At 43.2% G+C, this 27442-nt stretch overlaps 1 protein-coding gene across 2 annotated transcripts; it reads right to left on the minus strand.

Annotated features, from left to right (window-relative positions):
* Positions 1-4285: 4285 nt before the first annotated feature.
* Positions 4286-26355, minus strand: ICA1L (islet cell autoantigen 1 like). 2 transcript variants are annotated; one of them, XM_084893261.1, is made up of 12 exons: positions 26270-26355; positions 19843-20025; positions 19283-19355; positions 18150-18273; positions 16451-16649; positions 15229-15354; positions 13771-13869; positions 12933-13015; positions 12389-12432; positions 10551-10793; positions 9104-9190; positions 4286-7608 (listed from the first exon to the last, which is right to left on the minus strand). In XM_084893261.1, exons 2-12 carry the CDS (start codon positions 20002-20004, stop codon positions 7493-7495), a joined length of 1356 nt encoding a protein of 451 aa, XP_084749387.1. In that variant the 5' UTR covers positions 20005-20025; positions 26270-26355; the 3' UTR covers positions 4286-7492. The 2 variants fall into 2 exon arrangements, with proteins under 2 accessions (XP_084749387.1, XP_084749386.1); XM_084893260.1 differs by having other exon boundaries at positions 12933-13018.
* Positions 26356-27442: the final 1087 nt, after the last annotated feature.

The following is a 27442-nucleotide window of genomic DNA, read 5'->3' on the forward strand; positions in this document are numbered from 1 at the left end:
AGAAGATGAAAGGGAGACTGGTAGAAGCACTGTTTCTATTAAATGTAAAAATATGTACCTCCTGTGACCCAGCAATTCCATTTCTGTGTATATTCCTATGGGAAAGGAATGTTTTGTTATCAGTATACACGCACAAACATGTTCAGTGATCCGCACTCCACAAAGTCAAGGACTGTCCCTGAGGTGTAATCCCCACATCTGCGGTTTGAGCACCCAGACCCGGTACTCCCTTCTCACAGGTCCCGACCTCGTCATGGGAAAGCCTCAGGACACAGCGCACAATATGCTAGTGCAGCTCAAGTTCGGGGCTGTTGCCTTGCAGTCCCTGGGGGGGAATGGACTGAGGAATGTGAGGCAGGACAGAAGAGGAGACTGATACAAGAGCTTTTTAAAGTTTACCTTTATTACAAGCAGGGCTTTATTAATAAACATATAAAATATATTATACACACAAAACCTGTTGTTTTTTATAAGAAATTTTCCATAGGCTGGTCTGTTTAGTAACTGTTTTACTCCCAGGTATTCAAATACTAACACCTATTCAGATACAAACATTCACAAGCATCAAATTACAGCTCTTGAATGCTGCTTAAAGAGAAATGCCTGTGAATCTCTATGTTGCTCCCCTTCACTCTGTTTGAAATTAGGACCAGTGCCTGCCCAGCTGGTGTGGCTCAGTGGTTGAGCATCGACCTGTGAACCAGGAGGTCACAGTTTGATTGCAGTCAGGGTTACAGGCCCAGGTTGCAGACTGGATCCCAGTGTAGGGTTTGCAGGAGGCAGCCAATCAATGATTCTCTCTCATCAATGTTTTTCTCTCTCTCTTCCTCTCCCTTCCTCTCTGAAATCAATTAAAATATATTGTAAAATAATACGGCCAGTGAGTTAAACACAGCTCCCTTTGCCTGATGTGCCTCTGTTCACCTGCAGTAACAGCTGTTCATCTGTTGGGACCGTTACCCTAAGCCACCTCTTTGAGAAGATAAGGCACACTCAGTATGGTACCTGGCAAGTAGACTATTGATGTGGGAAGCTAGACTCTGGTGTACTTATCCATGTCTTTTCCCCATAGTTATAGTCTCACATGAAATCTTAATTTCTCCAGTTTTTGTTAGTTACTCTCCTGTAGTCTCCAAATTAAAGTATGTTTAAGAAATTATACCAAGTAAATTCCTGTAACCAATTTAATTTCATTATTCTAAAACCACAATTACATAATTTCTACTGATCCAACTTGCCTTATATTTTATTAAAAATATCTTCAGACAGATCAATTCTTATTCGTATAAAAAAATTGTTCATGGTAAAAACTAATTGGCAAATCAAATCTTGAATTTTACCTGTTAAAGGTTGGCTTTTGGGAGTTATCTTTTGTAGCCATTGTTTCTACAAAAATGCAGTTTCCCCTGAGTGACTTGTATAGATCTAAATAGTACTATATACAGTTGTGGCCACTACGTATTTGACTTTGTTTGGTTTTGCTGCTATTTATATTTATTTTAAGATGTAGATAGAGCAAAAATAGTCCTTTGTTTTGGATTAGTGTATTACACTGCTAATTAGGTTCTCCAACAAACTTTGCAAACTGTGTACTAACTGTGCAGACTCTGACCTGGTGAAAGAGCATATAGAACAGGAGTAAGTGTTCTCTGTTGTATAGACTGTCATGTCCTCTACAAATGAAGATGGTTAAGCTTCTTGGTGTATAATCTTATGGCTTTAATTTCTTATTTTGTTATGTTAATTCTTTTTAAAAAAATACATATTTTATTGATTTTCACAGAGAGGAAGGGAGAAGGATAGAGAGAAACATCGATGAGAGAGAAACATTGATCAGCTGCCTCTTACACACCTTCCACTGGGGATGTGCCCGCAACCAAGGTACATGCCCTTGACCAAAATCGAACCCGGGACCCTTCCGTCTGCAGGCCAGTGCTTTATCCACTGAGCCAAACCTGTTTTGGCTCATATTAATTCTTAATTAATAAGATTGGGACATTCACTACAATGATGAATACAAATGTCCTTAAAAGAGAAGGCAAAAATGTCACCATTTTGTAGGATGTTGGAAGTTTCGCGTTTTTCCCCCCTTTCTGAAATTGAGAAGCTGCCCTTTCATTCCCAGTTTTTGCTGATGATAGTGCTGTCAGTGAAACAGGTAGAGATCATGAAAACAGCTCAACGTACCAAACTGTTAGCAAACACTTCTTTCCATAGTCTATTAGGTATGTTGATTCATTCCTTAGGAAAGCCTAAAGCTTTTGGTCATAGAAAATGGTCCCATAGAATTCATTTTGGCTTGTCACGTATAAGATAGTGAAGGCTGTTGAGCTGAAATAATCATAAAATTAGGTAACGCTTACTGATCATTTAATGAGACCCTTTATATGTTACTGTGTGGTATGACCTTTATAGCAACCCTCTGAAGCCAGGTACTGCTGTTTCATTACCTTATATAATAAAATTGGAATTGTTTAATTCAGTAATATATTCATGCTAATCTGGGAAATGTCAGAGTCGGCCCTTAAACCAAGACTGACTACAGAACGCATCCCTGACCACAGACCCATGCGGTGGCGTTCTCCTGTGACCGTGACATGGCAGGCAGAGGTGTTTCCGTTTCACTGCAGATGATGGCCATTGTACCGCTGCCGAACCTGTTTGTTCTCCTCTGTGGCTCCACCGCTCAGAAGCTGGCAGTGTGGTGCAGAGGGCGAGGGAAAGCCAGCGGGGGAGACGCCAGTTCCTGGGCAAGCAGGTCAGTGGCACGGACCCCAGCTCTCTGGGTTTCAATGTTACTATAGCTGTAAGATTTCACGGGAAACTGTCTCTTTAATGTGTGTGTGTGTGTGTGTGGGGCGGGGGGGGGGGGGTGGTGGTGGTGGTGGTGGTGGTGGTGGTGGTGGTGGTTATCTTTTAGAGAGCCAGAAAGGGACTTCAGTTACATTTTTGATAGTTTTTTGTTTTTTTTTAACCTGACTTTCCCAGGAAAAGCCTTACAAAAGTAATTCCCTCACTCTCAGTAACTTGGTATGCCCATGTGAGATGGAGAAAACAATAAAAAAATGGCCTGGACCACAAGGTAAATCCCATATGAGCTCAAAGGCTGTCCAGAAGGCTGTGCAATGTTAACAGAGGTTACTCCTGGATGATGGGGCTGAGGAGGGCTTCTTCTTCTACGTCTCAGTGTTTTTCAGACTGTGGGGTGTTACTTTGAAATGGGAAAAGGAAAACAACTTCCTTTAATGTAAACACAATGCAGACCTGGATCTACATAGGCCTTTGTTGTTTACACTTTGGGCCCTGGGCAGTTTATTTTTACCACACCGAGAGAAGAGCCACGTCTTCACTTTAAATGCCAAGGACAGTTTTTATTGAGATTGTTAGTCTCCTTTTAAATGGCACATAAGAGATAGAAGAAGGTAGTTTACGTTGGGCTTACGAATAGGACCCATCTGGACCATCAAACACTTTTCTTCCGATACTGTCCCATGGCTTTTCTTTGCTCATTTACACAATGTACACATTGTACTAGAAGCCCGGCACACGGAATTCGTGCGCGGGTACAATCCCTGGGCGTAGCCCGTGATCAGGCCATCTTCCCTGGCTGCTGGCAGCCAGCCTTGCCCCCTGCACCACCACCACCCACCCGGGTGTCCAGTTTGTCATCAGGCAATCCGAGCCTGTGGGCCAGGGGGAAGGACCAAGAAGTTGGCCATTCCCACCCGCTCACCGGCCCCACCCCTGGTGTGGGTTGCCCTCTGTGTGTGGGGCGACCAGTGGGGCAGGGGCCTTGGCCTGGTGCTACCCACATCCCTCGCCACCCACCCTCTGATCCCTGTTCACCATCGGGCGATGGGAGCCTGCCAGCCGGGGAAAGGGCCCAAGAGGTGGTCTGTGCATCACATAGTGGCTGGTCGAGTAGTCGTTCTGGTAGTTCTGCCATTATGGTCGCTGGGCTTTTATTATATAGAATGTTTTAAGCACATGCATGCACTACTTTTTAAAAGAATCTTTATTTTGAAAGTATTACATATGTCTCCTTTTTTTCTTCCCCCATTGACCGCCTCCAACAATGCACTACTTTCAATACTGCGGAGTTAATATTTTAAAGTTTGTATTTCCACCCTAGTTTAATTTCTGTTTATTTTTTGTTGTTTTTTATTTGTTTGTTTGGTGTGGGGGTTTTGTTTGTTTGTTTGTTTTTAGTTTAATTTCTGTATCGGAAGATTTGGGGCTGCTTTACTTCTCAAGGTAAGGAAATGCGGTGCACTGGATCCGTTCCAGCTTCCGGCTTTTTATTCCTGCCTCAGCCAATCAGGTTCAAGGCTATGGCTTAGATTTCATTGGTTATTGCTTCTGAGCCCACATTGTTGATATTGCGTAGTTTGTATTTTATTACTGAGAGTATTTATACAAAGAACACATTCTGTTATTTCCCACACCTTCCAGTGCCCCTTCTGTAAGAAGTAAACGAGGAAGAATCAGCCTCACAAGGGTATTCTTTGCCCTGGTTTTATTTTCATTCTGTGGTAGACACCCCCCCCCACTCCTCCCCAGTTCCAACGGCCTTCTCACCCCTACGGTCCTCAGGTAAGACCCACGTTTTGAAACGGAGAGATAAGGGATGTGCATTGAGTATGTTAGGAAATAAAGTTTCCCTTATGCCATCTCATAATCTTTAGGAAAGAGGCTCAGAAAAACAGAGCACACACTTCATTTGTCCTTATGCTGTGAGACCTCTGTTTCCAGATGTCTGTAAAGATGGTTATGTGAAATAAACACCCATAGTTGAAATACAAACACTATATTGTGCAAATACTGAAACCTGCTTTGCTAAAATACAGGTTGTTTCTAGCCATGTCAGAGCTGTGTTTTACAATTAATGACAAATTCCAAAAAATATAAAGGTTTGCCTTCTGATCTTAATATGCCCTGGTATTCCTATCTTGTGAAGTGGTTGTAGCAAGATTAGACAAAATCTCATCCTGGGGCTTGTCTAGGGTTCAATGCATTCTTATTTGGAATTAAAAGGTATATCTCTCCCCCACCCCCACCTTTAATATAGAAAGCACCCATTTACTTTGAAAGCTGACGCTTGGTTAAAGTTAATTTGCTTCTTATTCCATGGTTGATCTAGATTAAGACAAATAGCAACTGCTCTTGTGTTTGTTCTGTCCTTTCCTTCACTCTCTACTGAACATGTGGCTGGCTTTCTTTATTAGCAATTTAGCTAGGCACAATAACAATCATATTTCTGTTTCTGGCCCCTAAATTAATGAATGAGCTTCAAATAAGTAATCTTGAGAAAATAGGGTTACCTTCGTCTTAATAACAAAGTTTCCAATGAGCTCTTCAAAAACAGAGTTTGCTAAGACCTGATGAAGGTATAACTAGATTCGCTAAAAAAGCAGTTAATACTGCATTTGGGTTAAATGGACAACTACATACCCTACTGTGTTAAAAGTGTTAGAGTCACGAGAACTGAATAAAAATCCCTTGTATTTTTCTTTTCTCGTCTTTCTTGTGGTGGTGGTTTGTTTGTTTGTTTGTTTAAGAACCTGCTCTTGGGAAGCTGAGGGCAGCATCTCCTCACATTCACAGTCTGGTATTCGGGATTCTGGCTTGCGGAGACTAGTGCTTTTCCTCCGTGTTATGGTATCTTTGTTTACACGAGGTAACAGGGTCTGCTTCTTATGCAGGAGGGAGATAGATATATTTGAACTAATGCATTAGTGAAATAAATTAGTAAAGGAAAAATGACACATACTGAAGACACAGAGTCCGCATTTTCTGAAATACCCAAAATTGAGAGCAGAGTCACCAGGGGTATAACATTTAGATTGTGCATCATAATCATAAGCCCTGGTGATTGGATCTTAGCAGAACGGACAGTATTGCATTCTGGGGAGTTTCACTGAATAAAAAATTTAAAAAAAGAAGAGTTTTAAAAAAATACTTCTGAAGGGATAAGCCAATGAAGAAACAGGAAGCAGCACGTGAAAAGATTTCAGGGGAAGACTTCATAGCCTTCCTGGGTCCACGCTTCTGACACTCAGATGAGATCCTTCCCGCCCACCCAGTCCTCGGCCTCAGGAGTGGGGGGGTTTGGGAGCTCCAGGGCAGTTCCATCGGGAGGCAGACCCTCTGGGTGAGCAGGGGCTGCAGGTTACCTACCCTGGTCCACACAGGGACTCCAGCTTGGCAAGCAGTTCCCTTTTAATAGTAAATGAGCCTCTTTAGAACTAAGAGCATACTGAAACGTATGTGAACAACCAAGTTAAATGTTTTCTTATGGAGATGCAACGGTCTGGGTGACAAAAACAACACACTGGGGAACTGGCCCCCAACCAAAGGAAAAAGAGCAGGAACCTGAGTGTCTGAAATGTCTATACAGCGGCTGTGTGTTCATCAGTGAAATGCCCTTCCCTCTAGTACTCAGGTTCAAAGCCCTCTGAGGATAACAGTTTCCCTAGCCATCGGAGAGCCTCAGACCATGCCGCTCACATGGAAAAGCAGAAGGATAAGACATGCTCTCATGGATCAGCTTTCTGTGATTCCGGCAGGAGCTACTCTGTGATAAAAACACGTCAAAAAAATATGTAAGCGTGCAGATAGGCATGAGGACAGGGCGTTTAGGATGTCTCCCTCCTTAGACAGGAGCTCCTGGGTAACTTCAGGACCCCGCTGTGGGCTGCCTGGGGAGCGTCCGCCCTGCTCCTCAGCAGGAATGTGAACTCTGCCCGTTACATGAGCAATGTGTCCGGACACTCTTGTGGTGGATGGCATGGAGAGTGATTTTCCTGATTCTACAGTGGACGGACTTTGCAAATAAGTCATCCTGCTACTCCCCCATGAAAACTCGATAATGGATTGAGGGGTGTCCATGATTTTCTATGAAGGAAGAAGTTTACGTAATATTACATTTTGGTCTCTAGGTGAAGAGAACAAGCGCCAGGTTTCTCTGTGAATCTAAAGCGAGTTGAGTTCTCAAGTCTTGTCCTACCTTTCTAACTAAAGACAAAACTGGCCTGGTGCTAGTGCTGTTTTCCATAGTAGAGAACTCTCCTTGCCACTGTTTTATTTAAAACCCAGCCCTAAACCACAGCCCAGTTTACCTGCTGTCCCTTATCCACATAAAGACTTCTCACAGCCAGCAAAGCAGCTTGAATAAAAGGCTCTTCAGAGAAAGAAGCCCAACCCCTTACGGAAGAATTCTTCCCAGCTGTTCTTTTGAAATAAACTTCTAAATCTATTTCAAACCAAGTAGTTTATAATATTTTCAACTTATTATCAACAGCTGCAAATCCAAGATATTAAAGAGACAAGTGTATTCGAATGTGGCCCTCACCATCTGTCTAAAGCTGGCTGACAAGGGTTAGAGTCACAAGCCATGCTTTTGTGAGTGGATTCAACATGAACTCCTCTTCACAAAGGCAACATGTGGAGAAGCTGATGCCTCAAGGCCTGCGAAGTGGCATTGGAGCTCCCGTCACGCATTTAGAAGTTCATCATCCGAGTGTCCAATGGCGTCTGGGTTTGAAAGCGGATCCATGTCTGCAAACAGGTTGAACCAGGCTGACATCCCTTGGTTTCCATTGTTGGGAGCTGTTAAACACACACACACGTTAGTGAGTCTCAAAATCACGTTATTGTACCACTTTCATTATTTTAAAGTAGATGCTCCTTTTGAATAAAAAAAAATTAAGGCAACTGATAAGACTAATCAATTATACTCCCTGAGGATAATTTTGACAAACTAATGCAGAGAGCTATTCTTTGCGGAGGCTCTGATATCTGAGTGATTGCATGCTGCTCTGAGAAAGCCTGATTAGAACTGCAAAGGCAGCAGTAGTCAAGCCTTCTGTAGTAGGTTTTCACGGTGGCAGATGATTGCTACAATGAGTGGGGTGATCACATTGTAAGGTATAAAAATGTGAAGTCACTTTACTGTATACCTGAAACTAATATTCCCAACTACTCTTAAGTGAAAATTTTTATTGAAAATTTGCACACACAAAAAAGAATGAATACCTGAATTTAATACCTGAATCAAGCCCTCGCAAAAATTAAAATAAGGAGCATTCCAGTAAAAACAAAAAAGAGTAGAACAGAGGGACAACATTCTAGTAAAAAGCCCACATCCAAACATTTTTGAAAAGCTGTGTAACTGTTTCAGATTAAATAGGTTAGAGACAAGTGACGTGCCAAATGAATACAATACATAACCCTGGCCTTGCTCTACCAGAGAGGGAAGTGCTACAAAGGCCATTACTGGGCCAACTCACCAAACTGGAACACAACATGGTAGATTACAGAAAAGTATTATCTTAAATGAAGTCTCCCAAAGTTTATAATCATACATGTTTGTGCAAAACAATATACCTGTTCTTAAGAAACACAAATAGAAGTATCTATGGGTAAATGGTCATGATGTATGTAACTTACCCTCAGTTGGTTCAGAAATAAATAACCCAGAGAGGCCTCCATTAAGCGAATGGGGTAAAGCACTAACAATGGGCGAATCTGAGTAATGGGTATACACGTGTTCTTTGTGGTATTTTCATTTATGCAACATAAATACTATTGAAATTCTCTCCAATTAAAAAAGCTTTAAGAAATCAACATCAGTGACTAAGATTAATATGTATCTAAAATTCTGCAAGACAGAATGTGTCTGTTTTCTATGTATACCCATGTGGTAATTTTAACATAGATAAATTCTGCAGACACCAATATGGAGGTATGCAGTATGTTAGCAATTACTATATACCAGGCCCTCTGCTAGTGAGACCTTATTTGTCAACAGGCATCCTGTAATCAAAGAGCACCTTCGTCCCCAGGGGTATCATCCATTATCTAACAATGAACCTTCACACCAAAAAGAAAAGATTATAGAACTTAGTTTACCATGGCAAGATCACCAATTTCTATTCAGTTATTTCTACGGGAGTGGTATTCAGGTACAGCGTTCATTATAAGTTATAAAGTATTACTTTATTAATTTATATTTATAAAATATTTTTCTGGATACATTTTCTAAATTTATCTGAATTCAACTAAGTGTTAATCTGATAGCAAAGACTATAAGTAAATAACTCACCTTTTGTTGATTTCTTTGGACTCTGTGAAGGCACTGGCTGACTATCAGCGTGTGAGAGAGGTTCGAATCCCCCTCTGGAGGCCCAGGCTGGGGGGAGGGAAGAAAAGAGTTTATCCATTGCTAATCAAATAGGAAGTAGCATCCAAAAAACAAGAAAAGATAAAAATATCTAATAAGTCCTCCGGTCTTCATACCAGGGTAAGATTCTACAAGATAGGAAGCATAAAACACTTAGAATTTATCTGCAATTATGTATTTTATTCAAATAATATGTTTAGTCCCAGCCAGATTTAGATTAGACTTCCTTACATTTTTCAAAGTGCTTTTGAAATAAAATCACGTGCTACATAATGACAATTGGGTCACTGACAGACCCCATGTACCACAGTGGTCCCATCTACACTAATAAAAGAGTAAGATGCAAATTGACGGCACCTTTGTGATGCCCACCAGCCAATAAGGAGTGAATATGCAAATTAATCCAACAAAAAGGTTGCCGGTTAATTTGCATATGCAGGTGTTCCACACTGCCCCAGCCACTCCAGGCCTCTGGGCAGCATGGGAAGGTGAAAAGGTGGCTCCCAGCCAGAGCAAAGGCGGTGCCAGCAGCCAGGGGAAGGAAAGGCCCATTCTTGAACAAGTCTTCATGCATCGGGCCTCTAGTAACATTATAATGGAGCTGAAAGATTCATATTGTCTGCTTCTTGGAGAGAGAACTGGAGGATGCATGGAGGATGGAGGAGGGTTTGGGAGATCTGTGAGGAGGACTGTTAGCAGGATCCCAAGAAGCCAAATGAGCCTCTAAGGGGCGCTGGTAGCGGAGGCAGAGAGGACAGTGGGAAATTTAAGACATGTTTCAGAAAGAGAACAGACAGAACTTAGCAACCAATATGGAAGTGGGGAGCAAAGTGACCCCAAGGACACAAGATGGTGGAACCGCGTGAGTAGACGAGTTCTCAACATATAAACAAGCAGGTGACCCTTTTCTCAGGAAAACCCGCCCCAGCTCTCTGCTGCCATCCCCACGCCACAGGCTTCCCGCAAGGCTGCATGGAGCCAGCCTCCAGAGCTGTGAACCCACAGAAAGCCCGCACACCCAGCTTTGAAGAAGCCACCTGCCTGCCCTTGGCAGGGTGACTTAGCAGGTCAAGACTTTCAGACAAGACCCCGGTTTTCCATGTAGAGAAGACACCTGGGAAAGTCGGTGAAGAAAATGGGGCTTGTGGAGGGGGCAGGAAAGAAAGCAGCCCCTGTTTCACTCTTGTGGACAGACTCCAGTGGTGGCCTATTTGTTACTTTTCCAGCCGGCTGGTGTGACTGCAGATTCGGCCTAGTAGTACTGAAGCTAACTGAAATCAATCTTAGTGACTTTAGCATCCACACGCAGAACCGTTTGTTTCACAAAGATCAAATAAGTCACGGGTGTCCAAATGTCAGAGACACTCACTGTTGGAGGCTCCAGCAGCATGAAGGCCAAGGTCGAAGAGATGGGAGGGAAGGAATCGTTGGGAGTGAGCAAGAGGCTCGGACCCCGCGGACGGCTCCTGGAACATGAGGCTCCCAAAGGCAGGCTGGCTTTCTTGAGTAAATTCACTAGAACTCGAAGAAGCAGGACTTAGGAGGTTGTTCAGAAATGAGAATTCCTTCTCAAAATCATCTTCCAGTGTATCTCCAGGTAAATCTTTTGCAACTATTGAGTGACAATAAAAACAGAATGGCTTTTTTCTTTTTGAAGGAGAGTAGGATGTAGAGAAAGCCAAATTTGTCTCATTGCTCTCATATTTTATTAGCATAATTTTAATAAACTGCTAGGAAGCTTATATAAAAATTATTTCTTATTACATAAAAATGACCACATTTCACAATGCAGATATAACAGTTATGCACATCTACATGTAAAATAATTAACCATCCACCTATGTAAGACAGACTACAGGAGATGCAAGGAGAATACAGATTAATATTAGGAGACTTAAATATATCACTCAGAAAAAAATAGACCAAGAGGAGAAAAGATCTAAACAGCATAATCAATAAAGTTAGTTGTTTTGAATATATATAAACCCTAATAGAAACTATACCTTCTTCTCATGCACACTTTGAAATTCATAAAAATTAATTATACTAAGGTGCAAAAATCAGTGGCTTTCTTAAAGTAGAAATATTACAAACAACATGCTCTGATTATAATGCAATAAAATAAAATCATTTTAAAAATGAAACAAAAAAACTAAAAGGCTCTTCCACCTGTAAATTTTAATACGTTCTATTAACTCTTGGTTCCAAGTGGAATGGAATTTCTGAAAAATAATGATAAAGAGGACATTTTATATGACAGGGAGGGGCAAAAGTAGGTTTACAGTTGTTCATGTGGAAAATAACACAATAATTAATAAATAATGACAAGAATAAAATTTTATTTTACATACAACTGTAAACCTACTTTTGCCATACCCTGTATAATCCATGGGATTCTTAAATAGCAATTAACTGAGGAAAAAATCCTGACCCTAAACACTTCTATTAAATAAAAAAGAAAAAGAGGGTTTTTCCAGCATGATAGTGAGGAGGTCTATAGACCTGCACACCAGTTTTTAAATAACTAGTGGGAATTATTTTTTAAATAACTATTTAAAATTCTCTAGAACTTGTTCCAAAAGCACACATCAAATGAAGAAAAATTTATTCAAAAAAATAAATTAAAATTCAGAACGAGTGAGAGACTGGGCTCATGGGTCCACACTCAATCACCAGGCCACACTGGCTGGGCAGCATATTAACTATTAATTAACAATACTGTATTATTGTTACATGTGGCTACTAAGAGAGTACATCTTAAATGTTCCTACCCCCAAAATAAATATGGTAACTGTGAGAGCTGATAGATGTGTTTACCCAATCTTATGATGATAATATTTTTGCGATATCTATATAATCATTACTGTATACACCTCAAACTTACACAGTATTACAACTCAAAAAGCTAGAAAAAAATAAAGCTAACTCAAAAGTATTTGTACACAAGAGTTAGGGGAGAGGGTCTCACAGACTGGGCGAATAAGGTGAAGGGATGGAGAAGTACAAACCGGTTACAGAACAGGCCCGAGACCTGAAGTCCAGCAGTTGGAGGACAGCCAGTAACACACAGCGCATAATGTCGCGCTGACTACGTATGTGTAGTCGATAACGTTGCGCTTCACTTGTCAGTTTTAAGTAAACCTGTGACAAACTGTCTTGACATTTAAAATGTGATCGTTTCACATTTTAATGAATTTACCATCTTACCTGATTCACTTCTCAAGCTCACTTCCTCATCTGACAAAACTAACCTAAAGTGAAAACCAAAAGATGTAAAGATTTTGGTTAAAATACATTTGGGACTCATATTCCACAGTTTTACATGGTTGTGTGTGTGTGTGTGTGTGTGTGTGTGTGTGTGTGTGTGTGTTTTCAATTTTAAACTGGTTGTCCGGTAGATCTCTTAAAATCAGTCTCAGACAAATCCTGTTTCTCTATATGCACACAGACTGTGAATATAACCTTTCACCCCTCATTCATTCCATAAACATTTACTGAGTATCAACAAAGTGCCAGGTACATGCTCAGCTCTGCAGGCGCCATGCTAGTGCTGTATTAGAGAAAGCATCCGTCACCAAGGCCATTGAGTATAGAGTTTAGCTTTCAAGCACTGAAGGGTTTTGTTCAAATTTTTCATGTTCACTGGAGAAAGGACGTAGAAATGAGTATTTGTAAGCCTGAGAAGGAAAAACTCCCAGCACACCAGGGTGTCCAGGGCTTCCGTGATCGACATGTAACAGTGACTGCTTACCTGCCGAGGGGTTCAGGGAGTGGACTGCTTTCTACCTGTTCTTCTTTGTGGTCTCCCTCAGGCGTGCTCGAAGTGTCTTGGAGCTGCTAAGGATAAGAAACCCCATTTAAGTAGGTGAAGAGAGTCCCAGGAATATACAGTTGCGACATGTGAATCCATCACAGATGCCATGTCTAGCAGCCCTACCAACAACATTTTAGGGCTCCACTGAAAATGAGGCAGGGGGGTGAATTCGAAGGCGCTGAACCCTAGCCTAGCAGGCCGATTACCACGGGGTGGGTAAGCCAGCTGCAAAGAGGGTGGGTATTTATTCTAATCACAGGCTGAGGGTCCCCTTATCTGTAGGGGTCACAGAAAGAGCTGGTCTAATGCAGTGGTCTCCTCAGCCGCCAGCACACATCTATAATAACTGGCATAAATTTTCTATCATGAATCGCATCCAAGATCTGAGTGTGAAAAGAAAGCAAGAGATGTTTTCTTTAACCTATAAAACTGTCAGGTTCTCCGGTCATTTTTTTTGAACCATCTCTTTAGTTTTTACTTTCCATAACCTTTTATCTCTTTTGCGTTTTATTTTTCTTTTCACATCCTACCTCTTTTTATTACCTCCTACTATTATGTTGAGCCAACCAGCAATATTTCCAAGTATTTTTTTTTTTTAATGTTGCTGATACATTTGGAATCAGGGAAGTGCGGGAAAATGACTGGCCGAAGGAGCGTAAAAAATGTTTCCCAGTGTTTTGTAAATTTGAAATTAGGCTTAGCAAAAACTAATTTCCATGTTATCACCCAAGCAAAGTGGAACATACCTAACAAAAGAACCTGGAAAGAAACGTACCTTGAGGGCCACGAAGCCATACGGGTGTGAGCCGGTGCAGGCGCCGTGGATTTGGGACATCACCCGGGCTGTTTTCTCCCAGAATCCCAGCAGCGTTCTCTGCAGAGAGAGAAAAGGCGACGTCGCAGTGCTGCTTCCTCCCGTGACTTGTTTCCTGACTTGTTTCCGTGCCGTTTTTCCTCGCTAGTGCAGGAGACGCACGGTTGCCAGATGACAGGCAGGGACTGAAACCCGTTTCCAGGGTTGGGGAACCGGGAAGCTCAGTGCAGTGATTCTGCGTAAGAATCGGCTCTGTTCCTGCGTGTGTGTGCTAGCTGTGTGCTCGCTGCGTACAGCGCTGGAGTGCACGTGAGAGCCAGCAGAGAGGGAGTGCAGCCAAGAGAATGAAGCCTGAGGGTTGGAACACTTCGGAGGAACCCAAAGGCAATGATAAAAGCACAAAAACAGCGTATTTGTATTAGGGGTAGGGGTAGGTTTTTATGAGACATCTTGGAGAAAGATCATCTGTACCACTAAGTTTGGTCTTGCATTTAATGTGTCCTCAAGGCAACACAAGCAACAGACCAAGTTCCTGGCTGCTTTAAGGTTCCTGTCCAGAGTGTGTGTGTGTGTGTTGGGGGGGAGGGGGAATGGAGAGAATAAAGGAGAACTGGCAGCTACTGTGGTTCAGGCGTTGTGCTACACACTGCCACACACGTTTATCCTCCAGTGCATCCTTTTTTGATTCTTGAATTCCAGGGAGCTGAAGTGAATTAGGCAGAGTCCCTAGAAGCAGCAGGGAATGCCCATTTCCTTCCGTTTGTTATTCTTTTTTATGTAAATGCAGCTGATGCTCTTATTTTGCCACTTACAAGTTCCTGTTACAATCAGTAACTGCTGCTCAGTAATATCTGTCTTACTCATTGCATGCTGTTTATGGGTGATTTGGGCTAGTCATATAAGCACAAGCGAGACTGTTGAGGTTACCGTGATGTGAATGGCAACCCTGGCAGAATAAACAGAACACACCACCTAGAATTAGAGAATGTAGGTTTTTAAGCCCAAATTTTCCATCCCCTTTCATTCTCATAGGTTTCATGTTCCTCATCCATACAATGACAGAACATTTAAAGAATTGGGGGGTGGGGGAGAGAGACCCACAGCATCTTTGCTTCCAATGAAATGATACATACAAGTTCAAAGCGGAGTGAGCAGCTGAAACCCTGCCTCCTCGGCGCGCCCCTCCCCTGCCCGGACCCGCTCTAGGCCTCTCTGTCTCTCCTAGGAGAAGCCGTCCCTAACGAAGGCCCTCTCCAGGCCGGAATCCTATGATTTTCTCACTGCCATAACCTCCATGAGTCAATTTTAGCAAAGGAATCCGGTAATTCTGTATTTCATCACATCCTTTGGAACAACTTTTAGCAAGGACTCGCACCACTCAGCTGTACTGGGAGGGCATGCTGGCCGTGGCGGTGGTACCTGGTAGGTAGTGAGTGAGTGGGAGAGCATATTGCAGCGACTGGCGCCTAGTAGGTCCACTTTCTGACAAACATCCATCTTTAACTTGTCAAAAGAAGCTTTGCTATTTCTCACTTGCTTCTGGACCTGAAACCACAAAAACGTTCATTCTGATGACTGATAATACAGATGATACATATTCCATAAAGTTTCATGATACACATTTTCAGACACATGAAGTCACAATATAGAAAACAAATTCATTTTGCCTATATTATTATTTCACGATGAATGGTCAAGATTTTGGCTATTTTTCGTAGTTATGTGAGATTCTTCCCAGACATCTTTATGCTGAGAAAGTATGCAATGATAGATGGAAAGTATATAGTTAAGACGAAAAAACAAAGATTCTAAATAAAAGGTAACATCTAAAAGTAATGATGGGTAATATTTAGGTAAGAGTAGAAGAATAAATGGAAAGGGGACATCAAGTATTGAGAATCATTAATAATAGTTCTAAGTCATGAAGATATATTTATACATTTAAATACATTCCTATTGTATTTCTATACATGAGTTGAGTAATATGTCACCAGTAGTGTGAATACTCAACTTTTAAATATACTCATTCATTCAACAAATACGTATAAGACAGCTATTATGTGCCATGCCCTGTGCTGGCACTGGGATATTATGGTGAACAAAACAGAGTTCATCCCCACCATCCCTGAGTGGGAAGCACAGGAAAAAAAGAAGTAAATAAATAGTGACAATAATCTCAAACTGTGAAGATAACAGATAAAAGCACAGAAATGGATGACTACTTTTTTTGAAAAAAATTTTTCTCTTTGATTTCAGAGAGGAAGGGGGGAGGAAGAGAGAGAGCGAGAAAGAGAGAGAGAGAGAGAGAGAGAGAGAGAGAGAGAGAGAGATGCACTGATTGGCTGCCTCCCGCACACCCCCACTAGAGATCAAGCCTGCAACCTGGGCATGAACCCTTGACCGGAATCAAGCCTGGGACCCTTCAGTCCGCAGGCCACGCTCTATCCACTGAGCACACCAGCCAGGGCTGGGTGACAACTTTTGATAAGGTAATCCGGAAAGCCCTTGTACTTCAACCAAAGATCTCCAAGCAACCAAGATTTTATAATGTACCATTTTGTCAAAAATAGCCTGATCTTGAGTTGTTCAGCAGAAGTTGAACAGGTCTGTGCACCAGGAAAAGAAGGATGTGCTTTCGTACTTTTCTGAACTTTTCCATTTGCTTTGAGGTGTCGGGGTCCAGCTCCTGGGACACGTCCTTCATCCACAGCAGAGCCCCTCGGTACTCGGTGCGCGCCTGCTCCATGCGGTTAATGGTCGTCAGGGTATCGGATACCGCCCTCTGGCTGAATGTCGCTACTTCTTGCTTAAGACGGGACAGGGGAGTATACAGGGCCAACCTAATGGCAAAGGGGTAGGAATCAGAAGGTTGTGCACTCCATAAGCCAAACAAAGCAAAAACAAAGGTTTATAACAACCATAAAGCGTATTTGCTGTCAAGATGAGTCTTTCCATGGAAAATTATTAAGATGCCCATAGGGCTTTAAGAAGCAAATAAGGATCACATAGCCAATTTGGAATCATAATAAAGATGTATCCATAGCTTTCTCTTTTCTTATTTTAGAAATTATATCATTTTCGCAACATGCTGGGTGTTAATCCACATGGAAATAACCTCAAGTACATTTGCCATTTCTAAAAAAGCTTGTGGGTAAAAGAGATTCTGTATTTATAAAGAATTATCTTATAAACAGAAAACCTTTTAATTGACAAATTTAGGGAACGCCTGGGTGTGGAAAAGCAGGTAAACACTAGACAAACTAGGGAGGATCGGGTTCTTAGCAGCTGAGGATGAGGACAAAGAAACAAGGACTTAAGAAGCACAAGTGCAGCCCAGCTCCTCTGGTCTGCTTTTGACCCGATAAAGTGTCGCACTGTATGGAGTGTCTCTTTGTCACATCCTTGAGGATGAACTTGGGCACTGATGTGGTGTTGCAGAATAAAACCACTTAAATTGCATGTGGTCTTTGCAGGTCTGATAAGGCCTGTTTTTATTTTCTTTGTAAAGTGCAAAGATTTTGTCTGTCTTTAGTAATCGTTAGGGATTCTTTGCAGCATGTATTTTTAAGAAAAAGTTGGAAGATGATAAATGCAAAGTATATAATTAAGAAGAAGAAATTTCCTCTGCTTAAAAAGAAAAGTTTGAATGTATTCATAGATAGTATAGTACTCCAAAAAGTAAAAAAAACAAAAACACATATCTATATCTATTTAAATTTTAGCTATGTGATGCCTCTGTTACATTAAGCCCCTTAAGAAACTTAAATACAGGCCTAAAGTCAATTTCTAGGAATTAAGCAACTGAGAAGGTCAATTCTATATAATAAAAGGCTAATATGCAAATCGACCAAACAGCAGAATGACTGGTCGCTGAGATGTGCACTGACCACCAGGGAGCAGACGCTCACTGCAGGAGCTGGCCCCTGGTGATCAGTGTGCTTCCACAGGCGGAGCGCCTCTCAGCCAGAAGCCAGGCTCACAGCTGGCGAGCGCAGCGGCAGTGGCAGGAGCCCCTCCCGCTCCAGGGCAGCACTAAGGACATCCCCTGAGGGCTCCTTGACTGCGAGAGGGTACAGGTTGGGCTGAGTGACACACACTCCCCCCCCCTCCCCCCCCCCCGCCCAGTGCAGGAGTTTCATGCACCAGGCCTATAGTTTTTAAATAATTATTTAAAATACAAAATAAATAAGAGTTAGGCCTCAAAACAATTACATACTGCAATATTCCCTTTTGAACCCTCAATCGGAACGATCAGTAACCTTTTCAACATGCACACTTAGGCACACACATCAAACTGTCACCGTGACTACAGATTTAAGGATGATGCAAAACCAGGGAACCTTTGCTTGGCTGATGAACAGAGTGCCTTGCCGGTAGCATCCATCAGTTTGCCAGCTCGCGTTGCATCTCGCTCTGCTTTTGACTTCAAAAAGATCCCCAGTTGGTTTTCTTCCTCTGATACAGCTAGGGAAAAAATTACAGTGTAGTTAACTGATTCATTTTTATCATCTGCCTAAAACACACACATCACTAAAATTCTCACAGAACTAATGGTCTATGCATAAGAATTACTTGGGGGAAGAAGAACAAGACATCTTAAAAATGCAATTCCTGGGCTCCATTTCCAGAGATTCGGATTTAGAAGTCTGGGGAATCTGCCTTTTTTTTTTTTAAATGAAGCACTCCAGCTGGTGGTAGTGTGCTTTTTTCCCCAAAATGTTTTTATTGATTTTTAGAAAGAGAGGAAGGGAGAAGAAGGGAGAAGGAGAGAGAAACATTGATAGGCTGCCTCCTGAATGTGCCCTGATTGGGGATCAAACCTGCAACTTGGGTATGAACCCAACCGGGAATCGAACCAGCAACCTTTCGGTGCATGGGACAATGCTCAATCAGCTGAGCCCACCGGCCAGGGCCAGATGGTTTTGATGCAGTGAATCAACGGAACTTGTTTTGGGAAAGATTGGTCTTTAGTAAAACATAAAAATAGAAACAACAAAATAAAACCACAAATGATGCATTACCAAATGTGCAGATATGCATTTTGGGATTTGACCATTTTTTATTATGACAAGAGCAACTTGGTGTAGGGGTGGGGATGTAGACTTAACTGGAGTATCAGAGAAAGTGGAAGGACGGGAATTAAGGCTGTGCATACAGTCAATATGTCCACATTTTCTGTTAAGGAGCAGAGGAATGGGCATGGGCGACTGGTGGGGGGTGTCAAGGGAGAGAGTTTTTAAGTGCTAGAAGCAAATCCACTTAAAACTCTGAGCAGGAAAACCAAGCTCAGCAAAAATGAATCTGTGTCAGAGGACTCTGGGACTTGAAGAACAGGTCCCTATAAATATTTATACGTTGTCGTAAGAAACTATTCCTAAAACAGTTCAAGAAGCTATTTTTACATTAAGCATTTCATTCAAATAAGTATTTCTATCACACTGGGATTACAGGATATCTGTCTATGATTCCATACCATTGAGTCTTAGCTGGTATTTCTCAACTATCTTCATAAGTTCAGTGCATGTGTCTTGAATGCAGTGAAAAACCTTAGAGATATAAATTTTATTAGGACAGGTTAGAGAACCATAAACACAAAATATCTGTCATGAGCACTTCAAAAGCAGAACATTTTCTTATAAGTATTATGTCAATTTTTCTGGACTGGGATGTACTTCAGTTTGGGTTTTGTTTCTCATGTAGAAAGAACATTGAGATTTCCCTCGTGATATTTGGGGAAGAAATGGTGATAAAGAATTGGGAGCTAATAGAAATTTCAAACTGTGGAGTTTGTCCTCCCCTCAGCTCCAAACTAAATAGCAAAACGGCAAATCCAGTGAAAACTGCATCCAGCATTGTCAACCACACGTCAGAAGAGTAGAGATAACCGTAGAAAACGTTAACGCTGGCTTTTTTCCAATTTCGGTCTAAGCAAGAGAGGTCAGTGAATGTACCATCGGTAAGTTATTTCTGTTTAGAATTTTCCACGTCATCCCTTTATTGCTACTGTTGCTAATAGCTAACAGAAAAGCTTACCTCGAGTTTAGCATCCACTTCTGCGTCAGATGCCACCATGTGCTCATCCTCCTTTTTCCCTGTGGCTTTGATGAGGGCCTGCTTAGTCTTCCAGTATTTCTTTTGCATTCTGCTCACTACTGACTGGTTTTCTTCTGCTCTAGGTTGCCCAAAGGAATCCATGGAGTGACTACAAGAAACAAACTAAAAGTAAAGGTATTTAATTTATTTAATTTATCTTTATTGCTAAAAGTATTACAAGTGTCCCTCATTTCCCCCGTAACCCCCTCCACTCCACTTCCTGCCTAAAATTAAAGGTCTTCTAAAAATATTTTCAATAATAAATACTTGTTAGCCAACTGTTAATCTAATTTTAAAAAAACTTTTAAAAAGATGAATAGAATATTAATGTTAACAGCTAAACATGCTAATGTTGGCTTTTTATGAGCTAAATAATTATAACTTGCACAAGAAACAGACAAAAAGATTAATGGTACGTAATTCTAGTTAGGTGAGAAAAGTAATAAAACTGTTACGATTTTGCAGTAATGGCTGGGAATAATTCTATTTTATCTGACCAATTTTCTATTTGTTGACATTTATCACTTTCTAATATTTCCTTTGTAATAATACTGCAAAATGAACTTGTACACACATCTTTGCATATCACTATCATTTCCTTAGGAAAATATCCTATAGTTACAACTATGTCAGAAGAATACACATTTTGTTTAAAAAAAATTTTTTATTGATTTCAGATAGGAAGGGGAAGGGATAGAGAGAGAGAGAAATGTCAATGATGAGAGAGAACCATCTATGGGCTGCCTCCTGCACCCCCCCTTATTGGGGATTGAGCCCTGACTGGGAATTGAACTGTGACCTCCTGCTCCATAGGTAGATGCTCAACCCCTGAGCTACACCAGCTGGGCAGAGAATAGATATTTAATAAATATTCTCAGGTATGCAAAGATTCAAATACATACTCCTCTTTAATAATCACTCAGAGAAATACTTTAGTATCCAAAAATAAAGATCTTAGTACAGGGGACATCTCTTATAAAAAGATAGAGATGGAAATTGTAGCCTGTAAGCTTAAAAATTAATGTTGAAGTGTTTGTTCTGAACATGATTAACATGACTATATAAGAAAAGGCACATGTGAAAAGTGTTCCTTAAGAAGTAAAACAAGAAATAATAAGAGTTTTTATTATTATTCTTTTAAATATATTTTATTGATTTTTTACAGAGGGGAAGAGAGAGGGATAGAGAGTTAGAAACATCGATGAGAATCATCCATCAGCTGCCTCTTGTACACTCCTTAATGGGGATGTGCCCGCAACCAAGGTACATGCCCTTGACCGGAATCGAACCTGGGAACTTTCAGTCCGCAGGCCGACGCTCTATCCACTGAGCCAAACCGGTTTCGGCAAGAAATAATAAGAGTTTTTAAAGCCCAAATTATTCTGATAAATGGTGGGAAGGAGGACAAAGGGAGGTGCTAAAGTATGTGGCTTAGACTCATTCGTCATTTTCAAGGGAATCATGAGTACTGATTAGTTTTTTCCCTTTTCTTCTCTGTGGTTATTCCTCCTTATCTTATGGTTATGGAGTCTTCTCTACTTCATCTCCAGGGGGCTCCACAGAGAATGATACTGATAGGTTAGGGGCCCGGGACAGTGATCCCTGAACCACCGCTTCTCCATCAGCGAGGGAAGGACATTGCCCGGGCAGCATTTCACTCCCACCTGCCTCCGGACTGGACGCCCGGCGCCGGGCCCACTCCTCCGGCTCAGCCCCCCGCTGCAGCTCCCTCACCGCTTGGTCTTTCTGCTTTGTTTCTGGGGCCTGGTTATCTTATCTCGCCTCAGCACATATTTTTGGGTTTGCTTTTTTGAATAACTTTTATAAGTTTGGAGCAAACCTTACAATGTCATCTAAACAGGAATCTTCTTTATTCCTAAAAAGAATATTGTTTGTTTTTTTCACTTGAATGCAGTCATCACATAGAAGACTTTCATTTGTGTCCTTTACAATAGTTAAATTTTTAGCTATCTCCTGGCTTTAAAGTACAAACCTTTTGTTTTGTTTTGTTTTTGTTAATCCTCACCAAGGATATTTTTCCATTGATTTTTAGAGCATGGAAGAGAGAGGGAAAAACAGAGAAACATTGATGTGAAACACATCGATTGGTTGCCTCCTGCATGTGCCGGACCAGGGCCCAGGCCTGGGAGGAGCCTGCAACCAAGCCCTTGATCGGAATCGAACCCGGGACCCATTGATCCTCAGGCCAATGCTCTATCCATTTAGCCAAACCGGCTAGGGCTAGAGTACAGATCTTAAAACAAATCAATACTCACTTTAGCGGCAGTTCCGTACTCACTTTACTTATAATATCCCATTACTGCGACAACACTGAAAAGCAAGCAAACCAGACTGATGGTAACGTGCAAACTGAAGCACCGAAATCCCCTTGAGAAAAATAACGCGAAGACTTTCGACTAAATATAACATTACTGTTTAATGCAATTAGGGAAATACACCAGACAGGTTTGCTGTTTAATATTAATGCAGTATTCCTGATGACTCTGGCTCCTAATTTTCTCATAAACACAATCAGCTTTCCTCAGAATCAGTTTGTTAATGATTCAACTTTAGGGTGGGGTGGAGGGGAATTGTTGTATAACAGTTATAATTGTTAAAAATGTTTACTTGATTGTCAAGACAGTTATATCTTTTTATTTTGTCTTTTAATATTTTATTTATTATTACTATGCAACACTAGCAAGTCTTTATTCAAAGATGAGAGTCATTCATTCATTCATTTGTTAAATATTGGGTCGGCAACTAAGTAATTGCGGATTTTTTAAAGAAAATCAAAGACATTTTTTTCATGGAACTAAATAACTTTATTCTGTAATGTATTGCCCATTTTGATCAATGACCTTTGCCATCTTTCAGGCAGCATCATAATCCCACGTTCAAAAAACTTCTGGTTTTTATTAGCAAAAAACTGAATCAGGTACGATTTGACATCATCATCATTATTGAAATTTTTACCATTCAAGGAGTTTTGTAAAGATCGAAACAAAAAGTAATCAGATGGTGCAAGGTCAGGACTATATAGTGGATGTGGCAAAACATCCCAACCAAGCCCCATTAATTTTTGCCGAGTGACCAAAGATGTGTGTGGCCTTGCATTGTCATGATGGAATACAACACCTTTTCGATTTGTCAATTCGGGCCGCTTTTCTTCAACTGCATTGTTTAATTTCGTTAGTTGTTCAATGTAGACATCAGAATTGATCGTTCGGTTGGGTGGTAAGAGTTCAAAGTAGACAATTCCTTTGTAATCCCACCAAACTGATAACAAAACCTTCTTTTGATGAATATCAGCTTTTGATGTTGTTTGAGTTGGTTCACCTGGCCTGCTCCATGACCTTTTCCGCTTGATATTGTTGTAAACAACCCATTTTTCATCGCCAGTTATCAGTCGTTTTAAAAATGGATCATTTTCATTACGTTTCTTTAGCAAATTGCAGCTGCTAATGCATTGCGTTAAGTGTGATTCTTTCAGTTCGTGAGGAACCCATGTATCGAGTTTTTGAACATAGCCAAGTTGTTTTAAGTGATTTTCAATGCATGTATGTGATACATGGAGCTTCTCTGCAATCTCATGTGTTGTACTGTGACAGTCTGAATTGATTATTGCTTTGATTAGGGCGTCATCAACTTCAACTGGACGACCAGAGCGTTTTTCATCTTTGAGTGAAAAATCACCAGAACGAAATTTGGCAAACCAATTTGACACTGCCGTTCTTTTAAGGCTTCGTCACCATAAACAGCACATAACTTTTTATGAGCTTGCGATGCGTTTTCCCTTTGCGGAAATAAAAAAGCAAAATATGACGAAAATGTTCCTTTTGATTTTCCATTTTTCAACGAACGCCAAACAAAAACTACAAAACAGATCAAAAAACTTTTTTTACTGGTTAACAGCTGAATAGCCAACTATCAAATAACAAAATGTGTTTTACATTTGTACTACGTCTGCAAACCTAAAAATTCAACTGAAGCCATATATGTGTGAAACCCGCAATTACTTAGCTGCCGACCCAATATATATTAAATACTTACACTTTTATGTAGCAAATTTACTTATCTGAAAATTGACTAGAATGATGACTAAGTTCATAAAAAGTCTGAGACATTAAACTAGCTATTACATGGACTATGAATTAAATCACATATATGTTACTTATAAGAAAGCTCCTATTCTCCTCTCCTGCCAACATCACGCCTAATTAATTACAGAAATAGGATTAGAATTCAGGTGTGCTGGCTACCATGTGTGAAATATTGAAGAAAAGCAGAGATTTTAATAACAGGAGGCAAGGAAATGCCATTCCAAATATTGGCTAAAGAAGAGAAAGGTAGATTGATGATAGATTGTAGAGATCTCTAAACTCTAACAGGTAATAAAGCTTTTGGAGCCAATAAAGGTTTTGTTTTGATGGTTTTATATGTTTTTATTTATTTCAAAGAGAAGAAGGGAGAGGGAAAGAGAGAGAGATAGAAACATTGTTGAGAAACATCTATCAGCTGCCCCCGCACACCCCTTAAGGGATCCAGCCCATCACCAGGCATGTGACTGGGAATCCAACCCTTGACCACCTGGTGTTTGACATGACGTTCAACCAACTGATTCGTAGGGGTTGGGCCCAAGGAAGGTTTCTGAGTTGCAGAAAGACTAAACAGAAAGTTCAGAACAATCTTCCCATATTCTAGACATGATCTAGTAAGAGGCTGGACCAAGCCTGGCCCAGGCCCTGGGGTTGGGGCTTGATCCCCAGCAGGAATCATGCAGGAGACAGTCAATCAATAATTCTCTCTCTTCATTGATGTTTCTATCTCTCTCTCTGTCTCCCTTCCTCTCTGAAATCAATAAAAATATATTTTAAAAAAGAAAACAAAATTCTGTCACACCTCATCTGTTGTTAGCAAGTATTATTTTTATTGTTTTATAATAAATATTTGTAATAAAAAGGTGGCTTCTTCCTAGTTTTCCCACCAGGCTGTTTGCAGTTTTTGCACTTTGGACTGGCTGGTCTGTAAGCACTCACCTATCTCTAAAATTATAATGATTTGTCCAACAATTATAATTAGTTGTAATTAAAACAGTCTTCCACATAACAGTTGCAATGGCAAATGTATATCCCATTACTGTGACAACACTGAAAATATTAATTTTGCACTATTAAACAGATACAGACATTTCAAAGAATACTGGGTATGTTAGGCACAGGCAATTATCAAACGATTAAAAATTTGTCACAGCTGTTAACAATACGTACATACCATTAGATGATTATTTTGCCAACAAATGTATCATCAAGCCCTACTAAAGGATGAGGCACCGGTGGCTACCATAAATATTCATGTGAAGACGATTAAAGTAATATCACCTTACAGTACGTTGCCTAAGTCAGAACTAAATAAATCAATACATAAATATTTAGAGAAAACCAAAAGCAGCCACGGGTAAGCGTTATCTTCCCAAGCAGCTATATTTCACAGTGACCTATATAGTTCAGAATAGCTTTTTTTTTTTTTTTCCCTCTGAGTCTCAAGATCTACATGAAAAATAACCCCACCCCCTCTGCTGGCAAGCCCGCGGCACTGGCAGGTCGGTTGCCAGGATGGATTTTCCCCTCTCCATCTTTCTGGGAGCATCAGGTATCTGAGCAATGACATCATTTGGGCACCTGGCCAGAGGATCGGCGAGCCCAGCAGCAGGATCCCTGCGGGTGGCTGGGTCCAGGCCGCGGTGTAAGATTTGTGCGCGCCCCGCCCCCGCCCCCCAGCTCGTGCAGTCCGCTCTCCCCGCAAACCGCCCATCGCTCATGTTTAGTTTGTGCCCAGCGCTCGCCACTTAGTTTCCGAAGAGGCAGGCCCCTGTCCAAGCAATGGCTTGGTGAGCACAGCGGGAGGAGGCAGCCTGAAGCACCTGCGGGCTGTGAGCACTGCCTCTGATGGACGGATCTGGGAGAGAAACCACCCAAACCAGCCTCAGGCCCGCGCGCTCGCGGGGGGACGCGCCGTTGGTCCCGCGGGTCCGCCCGGAGGACACGGCCCCGGAGGGAGGGAGGGCCCGGGGGAGGGAGGGAGGGCCCGGGGGAGGGGGGGAAGGTCCGGGGGAGGGGGGGAAGGTCCGGGGGGGAGGGAGGGAGGACGGGGGGGGGGGGCGGGCAGGGGCCGCGGACCCCGGGGAACCGCCGAGCCCGGCAAGGCCCCGCGAGATCCGTGCGTCCGGGCGGGCGCCTCTCTCGGCGTCTGCACTTTGGGGCGTCGCCATGGAAACAAGGGTTTGGCGCCCGGGCCCGGCGGTGGGCGGAGGGCGGAGGGCGGGCGGTGCCGCGGGGCCCCGGGCCCGGGTGGGGGGCGCACTCACCGCCTCCAGGAGGCTGCTCGGTCCCCACGGCCACGCGGAGGTCCGTCCCGCGGCCGCCGCCCGCGAACCCCGCGCCGCCGCCGCCGCTCACGCTCCCGCAGGCGGCTCACCGCCCCCCCCCCTCCCGGCCCCGCACCTCCTCCTCCTCCCCCCCCCGCCCCCCCTCCCGGCCCCGCACCCCCTCCTCCTCCACCCCCCCCGCCCCCCCCTCCCGGCCCCGCACCCCCTCCTCCTCTCCCCCCCCGCCCCCCCCTCCCGGCCCCGCACCTCCTCCTCCTCCCCTCCCCGCCCCCCCCTCCCGGCCCCGCACCTCCTCCTCCCGCCCCCCCCCCGCCCCCTCCCCGGGCGGAACCGAGTGACCCACAAGGCAGACGCCGGCAGTGTGAGCCCTGCGAGCGGGTAAGTGGACGGAGACCTGGGCTTCCTCCCTGAGCCCGCAGCCCGGGTCCCGCAGCCCCGTCCCCGCCCCTGCCGGACACCCCGCTCCCCTCTTCACCCCCCGCCCCCCTTTTCATCCTCCCTGACCCCTCTACCCCCCGCCCCCCTTTTCATCCTCCCTGACCCCTCTACCCCCCGCCCCCCTTTTCATCCTCCCTGACCCCTCTACCCCCCCCGCCCCCCTTTTCATCCTCCCTGACCCCTCTACCGCCCGCCCCCCTTTTCATCCTCCCTGACTCCTCTTCCCCCCCCCCGCCCCCCTTTTCATCCTCCCTGACTCCTCTACCCCCCCCCCGCCCCCCTTTTCATCCTCCCTGACCCCTCTACCCCCCCCCGCCCCCCTTTTCATCCTCCCTGACCCCTCTACCCCCCGCCCCCCTTTTCATCCTCCCTGACTCCTCTACCCCCCCCCCGCGCTCCCCTCTTCATCCCCCCGCCCCCCTTTTCATCCTCCCTGACCCCTCTACCCCCCCGCCCCCCTTTTCATCCTCCCTGACCCCTCTACCCCCCCCCCGCGCTCCCCTCTTCATCCCCCCGCCCCCCTTTTCATCCTCCCTGACCCCTCTACCCCCCCCCGCCCCCCTTTTCATCCTCCCTGACCCCTCTTCCCTCCCCCGCCCCCCTTTTCATCCTCCCTGACCCCTCTTCCCTCCCCCGCCCCCCTTTTCATCCTCCCTGACCCCTCTTCCCTCCCCCGCCCCCCTTTTCATCCTCCCTGACCCCTCTACCCCCCGC

Source organism: Pipistrellus hanaki, assembly GCF_964339955.1.
Source record: "Pipistrellus hanaki genome assembly, chromosome: 8".
Taxonomy (NCBI): domain Eukaryota; kingdom Metazoa; phylum Chordata; class Mammalia; order Chiroptera; family Vespertilionidae; genus Pipistrellus; species Pipistrellus hanaki.

What these genes read in the sequence shown, in the direction of transcription:
- ICA1L (XM_084893260.1), bottom strand. Translation starts at nt 20,004, where the DNA reads ATGGATTCCTTTGGGCAACCTAGAGCAGAAGAAAACCAGTCAGTAGTG. An exon ending in ACTCACTCACTACCTACCAG is followed by an intron (nt 13,870 to 15,228) that starts GTACCACCGCCA and finishes CTCTCTCTGCAG; the next exon opens with AGAACGCTGCTGGGATTCTG. An exon ending in ATGGCTTCGTGGCCCTCAAG is followed by an intron (nt 13,019 to 13,770) that starts GTACGTTTCTTT and finishes TCTTATCCTTAG; the next exon opens with CAGCTCCAAGACACTTCGAG.